We start from the raw sequence: 14,123 nt of genomic DNA on the forward strand, positions 1-14,123 counted from the left end.
TTTCATGGTGAACTAAGTGTTCTCTAGGTACTATGGACGCAGCAGCGTGGGGCACAGGTGGACCACATTTTCCTTTCAACTCTCTCTCTTTTGTTGTTTAAAGATTTATTTATTTGAAAGACAGAGTTACAGAGAGGCAGAGGCAGAGAGGGAGACAGAGGTCTTCTATTCGCTGGTTAACTCCGCAATTGGCCACAATGGCAGGAGCTTCTTCTGGGTCTCCCACGCAGGTGCAGGGGCCCAAGCACTTCAGCCATCTTCTGCTGCTTTCCCGGGCCATAGCAGAGAGCTGGATCAGAAGTGGAGCAGCCGGAACTTGAATCGGTGCTCCTACGGGATGCCAGCGCTGCAAGCGGCAGCTTTACCTGCTATGCCATAGCGCTCCTTTCAACTCTCAATTCAGAACACGAGCTCCACCTTAGCACGCACCTCTGTTTTCATTATATTGCTTATCAGCTAATAAGCCCTCTGTGATTTCCTATTTTCAAGCTCTAACTATCTTGCCTGCCTTTCCATGCTCTTGCCTTACTGTCTACTACTGTCCCAACATGCACCTGGCCAGGCCAATGGAAAGTCTGATTTTAGAACCTACGCTCTCTTCACCAAAATGTTTGGTTTCCCAAAGTATCTTTCCGCTTCCTGCCGCACACTAGCCTTCGGGGTATATTTTTTCATTCTGAATCACTGTGCAGGAAATGCAAACCACTTTTGCTATCAGACGAAGCAAAATATTGACTGCAATATAAATCTATTAGAAAATGAGCTGTTTATAACACTTAGCTAGAACTCAAGTCCTTGAAGGGGCATCTAGCACAGACACTGGTCAAAGCGGACTCCCAAGTATTTGTTGACTTAATTCTCCAAACCAAGCAGGATAGTTAGGTTAGTCCTGACCTTTCTCTCTCCATTAATCTAAGGGACTAATCATTGCAGCTTCAAGAGTTCCCTATGAATCCAAGAAGGATGCTGTATAAGGAAACAGCTTCCTAAATTCCAGAGGACAAGATAATGCACTGTAAACAAATCTGACAGCCAGCTGCAAAGCAGGGTGAGCTCTGCTCCCCAAAGGCAAGAGCATGGGGAAGACTTTTTTTTTTTTTTTTTTTTTGACTGGCAGAGTTAGAGAGACAGAGAGAAAGGTCTTCTTCCTTCCGTTGGTTCACCCCCAAATGGCAGCTAAGGCCGTCACGCTGGGCCAATCTGAAGCGCCAAGAGACAGGCGCTTCCTCCTGGTCTCCATGCAGGTGCAGGGCCCAAGGACTTGGGCCATCCTCCACTGCCTTCCAGGGCCACAGCAGACAGCTGGACTGGAAGAGGGGCAACCGGGACAGAATCTGGCGTCCCAACCGGGGCTAGAACCTGGGGTGCCAACGCCGCAGGTGGAGGATTAGCCTAGTGAGCCGCGGCACCGCCAAGACCATTCTCTTAACAGAAGCTCTGAGAAGTTCCAAAGTAGAACCCAATAACGAGGCATCAAGGATTAGGAATAAAAATCACAATTTTCAAAAACCTCCCTTGGCAGTATTAAACCCAGATGATACTAATACGTACATAACACAGAATATAAAGCCAGATTTCTGTTGTCTGTAGCTGCTGTTTGGGAGAATGTGATCTGAAATCAACATTCTAATAAAAGTGAGCCCTGTTATTGAATGGAATAGCTTCTGGAATGGAACACACTTTCACCACACTATCATATATACTGCGTTGTACAGAAATACCTATTGTGTATGTGCGTGTATATATACATATACACACAATATTCCTTTGTTTTTCATAACAGCTCACCATTTTCAATTGGCAAAGCTGGATGTTTTAGGTCAATGTTTCAGGCTTAAGTTTTACTTCTGCCTTTCTTTACAGTCCATTTCCTGGGGCCAAGTAATTTTTTTTTAAGTATTCAGAAACATATGCTACTGCAGTTGCACGTCCAAACACCCATGTGGAAACAGGCCCCTAGCCTTATCCATTCGTTCTTAAAAGACTGGAGTATGCACACAAAGATGTAGTGGGCAGAAGGCCAGTTAATAAATCTCATTTCCGACTAGCATCTGCATGAAACTGAGCCATGGGGAGTACTCTCTCGGGGGAGATGCAGAGCACAATTCAATCGCTCTGCGAATTAAACAGTGTCACCTCGGATGGCCCATACCACATTTATTTTTTAAGCAGCCCTTAAAATATATGGATTTCCAGTGCTCATGAATGCAGTGAGGACGCTAGGGCTGAGCAGGCGGCAGTGGACATGGGCTGTGGAAGCACGCCAGCCACACGGCTCTCTCGGGCCATTTAATCAGAATTACTTCATTTTCTCAAGGAAACTCGCATCTCAAACTAAAGAGTACGCTAGTTTCAAAAATTATTTGTTGGCCGGCGCCGTGGCTCAATAGGCTAATCCTCCACCTAGCGGCGCCGGCACACCAGGTTCTAGTCCTGATCGGGGCGCCGGATTCTTTCCTGGTTGCCCCTCTTCCAGGCCAGCTCTCTGCTGTGGCCAGGGAGTGCAGTGGAGGATGGCCCAAGTGCTTGGGCCCTGCACCCCATGGGAGACCAGGAGAAGCACCTGGCTCCTGCCATCGGATCAGCACGGTGCGCCGGCCATGGCGGCCATTGGAGGGTGAACCAACGGCAAAAAGGAAGACCTTTCTCTGTCTCTCTCTCTCTCTCTCACTATCCACTCTGCCTGTCAAAAAAAAAAAAAAAAAAAATATATATATATATATATATATATATTTGTTACCTCCTCTACTCCAGGCTGTGAAAGTGGGTCTCGATCTACACCAAGAAATACCTGGGTTAAGAAATCTGGGTCAGGAACCACATCTGACTTTTATTTATGAGCAATCTGGTACACATGCTATCGCAACAGAAGAGTGGCTGCCTGCCCATTATGGGTGCCCCAGAGCACTATCCCATCTCTGGGTGTCCTCTCCTGTCCCCTGTGCTGCCAGCGAGCTGAGGAGTGTGCCTGCCCCAGGGCTCTGTCCCAGCATTCTTCTATTTACAAAGCTCTCTTCTGCTATGCAATTGGGCCTAAATGCTAGAGGTTAACCTTACAACATCTCTGTAAGAATGGGATTAGACATTCCTCATACTGCAGAGCAAAAGCAGGCCCAAGATAAAGGGCCTGCTGGGAGCCTACCCAGGATTCAGCCAAAGAAGCAGGACAAGAATTGCTTTTGATCTAGCCAGGGTATTGGGCTTACCCAGGCCCCTCCAAGGGACTCCACGGAGAATTTCTAAGCACATCTCGTGGTTGAGGGCTTTACTAAACCTACAGCCAAAGTAAGACGTTTGGTTAAATCTCTACTTTTTCAAATTGCCTTCCAACTTTCCCCAGCAATGAAATGGCTATATTATTCCAGTCTGGGGAAGCCAAAATAATGATGGAATGCTTCCTGCACAGAAAAATGTATCACATTTTTCCTATCCTTACATCCCTCCAAAAAAATAAGGAGTAGCTACAATTACACTGGTCATCCATTTTGAAAGAAAAGGTGACCAAGGAAATTCAGTGTGTCTTTGTGAATCCACTCTGTCCAACACATTACAAATATAATTTCAGAGGCTCCTTTCTTCACTTTAACCTATGTCATCTCTATAGTGTCCAGTAATCCTATTATATAAAATACAAATACAATGATGTTCTAGTTACACAAAAATTTCATTAGATGATTAGTAAAATTCTGTTGTGTTTTTTTTTTTTAACTTAATTTCAGGGACCATTCTAGGGTCTCAGATAGCAAACTGCAAATGGGTAATTCAGGAAATGGAAATAATTTGGATTTAATTAGAAAGAAAAACAAGATTTCATTGTAAAGGAATAACATCACTAAAAGGTAATATTTAACTTGCCAAGTTATCTTTCCATTGCTATTTCATGTTAGTTCTTATGAGTAATAAAACCCAACTAGGCCACTTCCTTTAGCCCGTGTGGTAAAATTCTAACTCTGTCATAAAAGCAACTGCTACCTTCATTGCAGGGATTCACATTTAGCAAATGGGAGCTTCCCATTTATTACCTAGTAGAACAACTCAAGTTTCTTGTTTCCAAATTCTGTTTTTGGGCTTTGGGGTGTTCACAGAGGAGAAAGATGGGGGAGCGAGAAAAGCAGGGATTCAACTTTCGAATCACAGGGTCTCCCAAAGGAGTGTCTCCGGAGCAGTGGGCTGATTTCGGTTTCCACTCAGATCTAAGGATGCCATGTCAACACACTCGCTGGAACCCTAAGACATGAGGTTTTGGTGACCTCGTGAGCACAGCCAAAATTAACTCCAAGTATTACATAACTGCAGAGAGATGACAGGGCAAAGGTTGCTCACATCCATTTGGCGTCAACAGCCAGTGGTGGGTGTTTTTTGTTTGTTTTAATAGGAAGGAACTGAGGGGCTTTTGCTCTTACTTTATGATAGGTGACATTTATACACAGAATATTCTACCCACAATACCATCTGAATGTTTAGAAGAAAGCTCAAAAAAAAAAAAAAAAAAAGAGGAGAGAGAGAGACGCTGATTTCCTGTTGATCACAAGCTGAGAGGATGCGCTTTGGAGGTGTGTGCTCTCTGCCTGAAAGCAAAAGCATTGTTAGCGGTTATCAAGGTAACATTTAAAAATAACTCCCTCTGTACAAAAGAACTTCAGAGGAAGCAGGGCCGGAGCGATCAGTCTCCCTTCAGACCGTAGCTGCATTCTCCATTACATTGTTATCCTTATCAAACAATGCAAACAATTTTAATGAGCTTATCTACAGGAACATATTGCCAGATATGTTAATGCAAAAACGATGCCAACCGCACAGGCTAACTCATTAATCAAGAGGTTCACAATACAGCGGCCAGAGATCAGACCCCTCCTCAAATCAGACCCCAGCAAGAGACCAGAAATTACCTTCCTCCGGTAAACAGGGAGGAAGGCTCCCCCACCCAAGCGGGAGGCCATCAAGTCCTCCGAAAACGCCACACGGCGCCCAGCTTTTCTCCAAGTCTGTCGCAGTCCGACCTCTTTCTAATAAACCCGGGGTTCTAGGGAGAATTTTGGTGAATGTCTGACACCGTGACCTCTGCTGTCAATCCCTGCACCAATCAGCGAGCAGAATCCTTACAAAGCTCCATCAATCTGGCGGTTTCCCATCACAGACTGCAGCTTAATCTGGAGGATTCCATCTTTCCTGCACACTCCCCAGGTTCAGCGCGAACGTGTTTCTCGCCACCCTCCCCGACCTCTGCCTTGAGCCACGGCTACCTCATGGCTCCTTTAAAATCTAAAAGGGAAGGAGGAGAGGAAGTGCCACAGCCCATCGGCTCTTCGAAGGGTGTGGGGTGGAGGCGAAAGCAGCGTGCATTTCCATCGATGTGGAGGCAGAGAGACGGAGGCAGGCTCCGTGCAGGCGGCAAACCTACTCCCCTCTGCAGTCGGGGACGCCTCGACGCACACCCGACATGACACACGGAGGCAGACCCCCTCAGAATCGCAGCAGCCCTCCCAAACGCACGTCTGCAGCCCGGCTCCATTATATAACGGGCCGGACTTCCGCGCGCCCCCGCGCCGCTCCCCGGCCGCCGCGGCGCCCGTGCCAGCCCCATTACCTGTAGGAACGCTCCCCGCGCACTGTGTGCTTCCGGAAAGGAATGATGGTCCCGTTATCCTGGATGATGTCGTTGTTGTTCTCGCCATTGGGGGACAGGGTTTGGGTCGGCCCGGGCATTGGCGCTCTCCCGAGAAAGGGAACAAACCGCTGTGGGCTGGCTGCAGAGGAAGGTGGCTGCGTCTTCCCGCTCGCTGGCGCTCTCGCCCGCTCGGCGCACGGACCCTGCCTGCCGCCTGCCTGCTCGCCGCCTGCTCCCGGCTCTCGCCCCGCCCCGCCCGCTCACGGCCCCGCCCTCCCGACGCTGACGTCAGAGCGCCGGCAGCAGCACCCTGGTCACGTGGCCCTCCCGGCACCATGGCAACCCGCTAACTCATCACCTCGCCTGTATTCGCACTGGGCGGCGGCGTGACCAGGCCAGCAGCTCCAGGCAGGCACCGGGGCCTACATCTGGCATGTAAAACCCCAGGCCACCGCGCAGCCCCCCTCGCAGGCTCGCCTCGTCTGAAAACCCGCTCTTCCTCTAACCGTTTCCTTTCGGACCCGTGCTCCCGCTGCAGCTGTGTACACAAAAGAGGGATTCATGCACAGGGGTGTGGGGGACCCTTTAACTCCTTCAACACCGAGTGCTTGTGCCAGGAAAATCAAACTTGGTCAGGTTTCAGAAAAATCTAAAACGCTGTCGTGACCAGCTTGAAGAAAAGGTATCAGAGGAAAGGGTTAAAATCCCAAGCTTCCTCCCCCACTCTCAGAAGAGCAACAACCTCCTCCCCAAAAGAAGCCAAAAAAAGAAAGAAAATCTAAGGAGAAGCTGGACTTCCTTTTAATCAATGGCCTTTCCTTTTCATCGGTGGCCTTTACTTTAATAAAGATTGCAAATCAAGAGGTTTTTCTGTACAAAGGAATCCCCAAAGAGGGTTAAAAAAAAAAAAAAAAGATAACCACCATTTTAGAAACACCGTGGTTAAGCCCAAAACCCCAATGTTAATCCTTCATGCCACCTCCTGCTACAGTTTGGTGATGCTTTACGATTTACTCCATTTTCATTTCCATTAAACAAGTGATCACCTCATTTAATATTTGGAGGCATTCAGTAGGCAAGCTGTTTTATAGCATTGCAATGCATTTTTAAAATACACTGGCCGTGAGACAGGTTTGTGCCGTTTTTTATCCCCATTTTAAAGACGAGTAAATTAGTGCATTAAAGTAAATTGCTTAAGGTTACACAGGTAGGAAGCAATGAACTGGAAATTCAAAGCCACATGTGACATGTTTTTATTAATGTGACTGGACAGTCAATCGTCTGTATTTAAACGAGAGCTCAAATATTACAGATCAAGGTAGAAATCGAGCACTTTGGGTACACTCCCAACATGACCACTGTGAAAGGACAGCTGTGAATAGAACTGCTACCACTGTGAAAAATCTATGAATTAGATTGTAAATTCTGAACAGACCCCAAGTGTACCCAGTGCTCTCCTCTAGGGAGAAGAGAATTTGAAGGGCTCTGTACTTATCAAAAGTGGTCTCTGGGGGCAGGCGCTGTGGCATAGCAGGCTAAGCCTCTGCCTGTGGTGCTGGCATCCCATATGGGTGCTGGTTCGAGTCCTGCCTGCTTCTCTTCTGATCCAGCTCTCTGCTAATGGCCTGGGAAAACAGCAGAAGATGGCCCAAGGACTTGGGCCTCTGCAACTTTGTGGGAGACCCAAAAGAAGCTCCTGGTTCCTGGCTTCGGAACGGCCCAGCTCCAGCCATTGCAGCCATTTGGGGAGTGAACCAAAGGATGGAAGACCTTTCTCTCAGTCTCTCCCTCTCTCTGTAACTCTACCTCTCAAATAAAATAAAAATAAATAAAATTAAAAAAAGTGATCTCAGGCCAGCGCTGCGGCTCACTAGGCTAATCCTCCACCTGCAGTGCCGGTAATCCGGGTTATAGTCTTGGCTGGGGAGCCAGATTCTGTCCTGGTTGCTCCTCTTCCAATCCAGCTCTCTGCTGTGGCCCGGGAAGGCAGTGGAGGATGGCCCAAGTCCTTGGGCCCTGCACCCGCATGGGAGACCAAGAGAAGCACCTGGCTCCTGGCTTTGGATTGGCAGGGCGCGCCGGCCATAGTGGCCATTTGGGGGGTGAACCAATGGAAGGAAGACCTTTCTCACAGTCTCTCTCTCTCTCTCTCTCACTGTCTAACTCTGCCAGTCAAAAAAAAAAAAAAAAGTGTTCTCTCACCTTTTATGGGTTGGAAAGGGAGAGGAATTGGAGTATAAACAACAGCATCAATGCATATGGCAGAAGTACCTGGCTATAGCTCACTTTACATTATTGTATGATTTATCAGTTTTCTCATTCTGTGATACAGATGTTAAAACGAAGTAAAAACCTTGTTGTCCCTGACAATTATCCAGTGTAAGTTCCTGATTTCCTGATAATAAGTTATTTTTGGTATCAAGCTTCTGGAATTAGAGTCAAATATTTCACAACCCAGATGGTAATGCTAATCTCAAACAAGCCCCTCCCCCCATTTTATCCTCTCCATTTGGACTATTATTTAAATAATTTGATTTTCTCCTTCTCCATTTGGTCCATAGCGCATAAGTTAATTCTTTTATCCACGTCTCAGTTTATGTACGAATTTTTTTTTCTCCTATAGTTAGATTCTAATTCTAGACTTGCAAGGTACACAAATATCTAAGGACCGGATGTACACACACCGAGCCCTCATGTTCCACAGTGAGCTGACTGTACATGACAGTGTGGTCAGGGCTACAAAGACCCATGCTTCCTCTTACTATTTCTGTTACTGACCCACTGTTGTCAGTTTCCTTACTGACAAAGCTTCCCCTTTCTTTAGGACCAAACACTCTGACGTTGGAAGGCAGAGTCTACAAACGAAATACTCCGTGTTTTCAGAGCATGCCCTTTCAGTGTGGGTTCTTTAGCTATTTTCCCATGCTCCCAAATGAAGCAATATGTTAGAAATAATTGGTGTTATCATGAGGACTAAATTTGTCAGAATTTGAATGTATGGTTCATTCATTATAACAACTAATTCTGTAGAGCACATACTCCCACTTTGTTTCTAGGCAGCTCATGAAAGAGGGGATGATAGCCAAGAATTTGGGTTGATGGGTCCAAAGGCATGGGGTGGTGAGCCAGGTGAAGGAGGTATCTAAGAGCCCTTATAAATCTTCCTCGACGACTGCTCTGAGCCACACTACTATAAAGGGACCCAGAGAGCTCCAGAGACCAGTGATTACCCTCCAAGATGCAGGGGTAACAGGGGTAATAATCTGAAAATATTAAACAGATGTGTTTTCATTCCTCTCCCCCATAAATCAGATTACCTGGCAGCCATTCTCTAGTTCAGCCCCAGGGAAAAGGGAAGGGCAAATTCCACTGTGGAAAGGAGGATGATATGATATAGGGAGGTGCAGAAAAGGCGGGAGGAGGATGGGGAGAGCCCACCCTTTCCAGCCCCAACTGAGTGTAAGAAGGGAATGAAGGTAGGAAAAAAGCAGGGTCTCCCACCTGCAGATCTCCAAGTTCAAATCCCAGAAGGAAAATGTTAGATCGGTTGAGGACAAAGCCACATCCCAAGGGGCTCACTTTTGCTTGTCTCCCATGTAAACTCTAGAAACCAACTGCCTTAAGAATTCCCTGACATCCCATCCCTGAGAAAGGTGCAGCCCCACCAGAGATCTCCCTCTCCAAGGAAGGTGCAGTCCTGTCATAGAAAAGACTGAACTATCTAGGGCTTGGTGTGGCTAGGGAGAAGCTAATCTTGCTTTCAACTCTCAGTCTTTCTCTTTGTTAGCATGGAGTATGGAAGGCATCTAGAAATTTCTGTGAGCCTTGTAGGGGAGAATAAGCAGGAGGTTGAATGGATGGTGCTGTCAGAGACCTGAGTTGGTGGTGACGGTGGTGGTGGTGGTGCTATGAGAGATATATCACAATAGAGCAAAGGGATATTTAACCTGAGTCTACAGGGTAGAAATGTTGGTGCAGAGGCCCTAAATAGGAGAAATAGCCAGGCCTGAGAAGGTTATACAGAGTCAGGACAAGTCTGTAGGGAGATACTACAAGCAGAAGGGGTCAGGCATAGGACACTAACAGAATGCCCTTGGATAGGCCCACACCAATGACTCTTTAGTGGAGTCAAACATTGCAATACCAAAGACAATGTGAGAGGCCCCAAGTCTCTCCCTCCCTTAGGTGTTTATAAATCCCACCTGCCTATTCCTCTTGGTAGCATTTTGCACGGGAGCTGGGGAAAGGGCAGGGTATCTAAAGGACTGCATATTCACCTCAGGGATGAAACCACCCAAAGATGACCTAACTTGGAAGATGCTGGGACACAGAACTGGCAAGCAGGGTGGGGAGAATTATACAGGCTCTAGGAAAACAACTAAGCTAAAATGCCTTTGTACATGTCACTGTGGATTAAAGCTTTGTCTTATGTCCACTGTTAGACCTGCCCACAGAGAAATCGCTCTTCTCACAAGCATGGTGACCACATTAGGGGCTCTGCAGACAGGCAGGGCTGGATCCAGGACTTTTCTCACCACCTGCTGATTCTCTGACCTTAGCAAATTACTTCACATCTCTCAGATTTACTGTCCTCATCGATAAAGTAGGTGTGATAATCCTGGTTTCACAGTGTTGCTGTGGAGATTAAATTACATTCTGTGTTTAAGGCATTTAACACAGTGTCTGGCATAGAGCAAATCCTCTGTAGTGGTAGGTGTTGTTATTTTTATATAGCGTGTTAGGCATATGCTAAAATGTTCATTCATTAATTTAATGTTGATAACTGGGTTTCTTGTGTTCTAGGAGCTATGATCTCCAGGAGCTCTCAAGGTTGTGGGTGAGCAATAATAATCAGCTATTAGGATGGGACAAATGTGTGGTAAGAATGGCACCTCATAGCATAGGATGGAAGCATAGAAGATGAGCACCTAGGGGATGGCGCTGTGGCATAGCGGGTTGAGTCCTGTACTATAGTCCTGGCTGCTCCCCTTCCAACCTAGCTCTCTGCTAATGCACCTGGGAAAGCAGCAAAAGATGGCCTGAGTGTTTGGGTCCCTGCACCCACATTGGAGACCTGGAACAGGCACCTGGCTCCTGGCTTTGGATCGGCTCAGCTTTGCTCTGGCCTTTGTGGCCATCTGGGGAATGAACCAGCAGATGGAAGATTTCCCTCTCTCTCTAGTTCTACCTCTCTCCGTAACTCTGCCTTTCAAATAAATAAAATAAATCTTAAAAAAAAAAAGATGAGCACCTAACTCAGAATGGAACTGGGAAGTGGGTCTGCAAAGTTCCCACCATGTAGATGATTATGTTAGATGAGTAATAATGACAGTAACCGTACAAAGTGATAAATATTATAATTGAAGAATGTATTAAGAATCACAGGAACATAAAAAAAGTAATCACACCTGAGGAAACTAGAAAAAACTTCACCATGCATTTCTGATGCACCTTACAAAATATAATGCCTGATGGAGTAGGGGCTTCAACTGTTCTGTTCATGGCTGTATGTATAGGTCCTAGAACATGACCTGGCAGGTAGTGGCACTAAATGAATACATTGTTCATTCATTCTTCATTCATTCATTTAACAAGTATTTGATTTGATTCCCTTAACTCTAATGAGAAAATGAAGGCTCAAAGAGGCAAAGCAACTTGTCCAAGAATGGATTCCAAGATATCTTGGCCCCAGGGGTCACATGCTTATCCAGTAGGCTATGTGGTTACTTAGAGGAGGAAGGACAGTGTAGGGGGAAGATGAACGGCTTTTCTGGCAGATAGTCTTAGGTGTAGAAGTAGGAAAGGGTACAACATTTCTGGGAAACAGCAGTTGTATAGGATGGGCAGAAAGAAGAGTATAGAGTGGCAAGAAATGGGGCAAGGACCAAGGGGCAGGGAGGTCTTATGGCCAAGCTAAAGAGCTTGAGCTAAATTCTGAAGGTGATCTAGAACCATGAAGCGCTGCAGGAAGGGAAGTAATTGGTGAAATCTACATTTCAAGAAGCTCTGATGCTGGCAGTAACGTGGAAGATTCACAAATTGGATAAGATAAAAATGAGTCAAACTAATGAAGACCTAAAGCAGTTGTAGAAGAAAGCACAAATTTGGGACTGGCATGGTGCAGCAGGTTGTAAGGCCAGAATCCCACAAGAGCACCAGTTCCAGTCCCAGCTACTCCATTTCTGATCCAGCTCCCTGTTAAGGCATGTGGGAAAGCAGCAGCAGATGGCCCAAGTGCTTGGGCTCCTGCCACCCAAGTGGGAGACCTGGATAGAGTTCCAGGTTCCTGGCTTCAGCGTGGACCCAACCATTGTGGCCATTTAGGAAGTAAAACAGCAAATGGACAATCTCTGTCTCTCCATCTCTGTAACTGTCTTTCAAATAACTAAATAAATCTTCTAAAAAGCACAAATTTGAGATACTCAGAGGTTCTGGTGACTAACCAGATGGAGCATGGTCATGGATAGGAGTTAAGGGTGGTAATGAAGGAGAAAGAGACACTGCAAATGAATCCCACGTTTATCGCTTGGGTACCCAAGTGGATAACTATATCATTTATCAAGCTAAGAAATACAGATTAAAGCATTCTTTTTGAAGAAAGTTTCTCATAATGTGTTTTGGACACAGACAAGTACCTAAAGGCTATCCTAGTGGTCACCGGGCTCATACACAAGGTATGTGAAGTACTCCTGAAGTATTTGCTGGATAAGGAAACACATGGGTCTTGATCTTATAAGATACGTTGACTTAGATATACATTTTATTTGGAGAAAATTGTTGCATAGACCATCACTGAAGCTGTTGTTACTGTCACTCGGGGTCAAAGAGAAGACCTGGGATGGAACACTTTAAAGGCTGAGACTAATAAAGAGAGAAACCTGCCTAAGGAAACTGTGAAAGATTCGGCCTCAGGGGACCAAATCACGAAAAGGAGTGGTTTCAGCAGTCTCAGAAGAAGCAGTCTCACAGGGGAGAAGTCTCTAGGGCCATATGGAAAGTCTGAGTCGGAACAGGGCAGAGAGGTGTTCACTAGATGGTGTTCTGGAAGACACTGTCAGAGTCTGGATTTCAGATCAGACCCATCAATGGTTATAAAAGAAAATAAAGAAATCTTTCAACAAATAGAAAAACTGTAATTCTTCGCAAAATGATGAATTTTCTGGTAAAATCAAGATATTCAAGGAAAGAAGAGACACTAAAGCAATGGATATATGCATGTATGTATGTATGCACATCTGTAAATGTATGTATATGTGTTTATGTATATGCATGAGCTATTAGCCACCAACAGGAATCAATAGTATTTGCACTGAGAAGCTCCCAGCAAATTAGAAGGGGGCAAGATATTAATTAACGAGCATTTGTTACCCATCAGATGAACTAATCCTATTTTTTAGCCCCCAAACTAGTGGGATCAGGAGTTACTCCCTCAAACCCTCCAACAAGAAAGGAAAACAATTACTTAAAAGGCATGTTCCAGGGCCAACATTGTGGAATAGCAAGGTAACCTGCCACCCGTGACACCAGCCTCAAATAATAGGGTGCTGGTTCGAGTCCGGGCTGCTCCATTTTCAACCCAGCTCTCTGCTAATCCACTTGGGAAGGCAGCAGAAGATGGCTCAGTTACTTGGGCCCCTACCATCCACAGGAGAGACACCCAGATGAAGTTTCTGGCTAATAGCTTTGGCCTGGCCCTGCCTTGGCCATTGCAGCTATTTAAGGAGTGAATTGGTGAATGGGAGATGGTTCTCTCTGCTTTTCCCTCTCTGTCACTCTTTCAAATACATATGTGTGTGTGTGCGTGTGTATCTTTATTTCATTTTTTTAAAGATTTATTTATTTATTTGAAAGGCATAGTTACAGAGAGAGAGAGAGAGAGAAGGGGAGGCAGAGAGAGAGAGAGGTCTTCCATCCACTGGTTCACTTCCCAATTGGCCACAATGGCTGGAGCTGCACTGATCTGAAGCCAGGAGTGTCTTCCAGTTCTCCCAAGTGGGTGCAGGGGCCCAAGGAGTTGGGCCATCTTCCAATACTTTCCCAGGCCATAGCAGAGAGCTGGATTGGAAGTGGAACAGCCAAGACTTGAACTGGCACCCATATGGGATGCTGGCACTGCAGGCAGCGCTTTACCCACTACGCCACAGTGCCGGCCTCTTTATATATCTTTAAAATGAAATACATGTTTGGTGAGCAGGATTTCTAAGGCAGGCCCAAAAGACACAGAACCAGGGGCATGAAAATAATGAGCAGCAAGGAAACAATCTAAAGGTCAGAGCATACAGTTTCAATCAGGGAAGATAGAACTGGGTTTCACCTCAGGATTTCATTCACAGCATTTTCACAGAGTTTCTACGTTATAGCACAATCATGTTTCTCTTAGGACATAGGATAGGGAGCATCAATAATTGCCTATTGGCAGAAATTGTTGTCTTTACTTCTCCCATATGTACAGTTTATCTAGAGTGGAGATTTTTTTTTTTGCATTGCCTTGGATTTGAGAAATTCAAAATACAAT

At 45.9% G+C, this 14,123-nt stretch overlaps 1 protein-coding gene across 6 annotated transcripts in view; it reads right to left on the reverse strand.

Annotated features, from left to right (window-relative positions):
* MAPRE2 (microtubule associated protein RP/EB family member 2) overlaps positions 1 to 14,123 on the reverse strand; it is a 161,629-nt gene that overhangs the window by 97,577 nt on the left and 49,929 nt on the right. For 2 of the 6 annotated variants that reach the window (XM_008261197.4, XM_051852027.2), the window contains exon 1: positions 5,588 to 5,971. The exons of the other annotated variants lie outside the window; for them this stretch is intronic. In XM_008261197.4, coding sequence (XP_008259419.2) covers positions 5,588 to 5,706 — 119 coding nt within the window. In that variant the 5' untranslated portion in view covers positions 5,707 to 5,971. Of the gene's footprint in view, positions 1 to 5,587; positions 5,972 to 14,123 lie in introns of those variants that run through there. 6 annotated transcript variants of the gene reach the window in all.

The sequence above is a fragment of the Oryctolagus cuniculus genome, chromosome 10, assembly GCF_964237555.1.
Source record: "Oryctolagus cuniculus chromosome 10, mOryCun1.1, whole genome shotgun sequence".
Taxonomy (NCBI): domain Eukaryota; kingdom Metazoa; phylum Chordata; class Mammalia; order Lagomorpha; family Leporidae; genus Oryctolagus; species Oryctolagus cuniculus.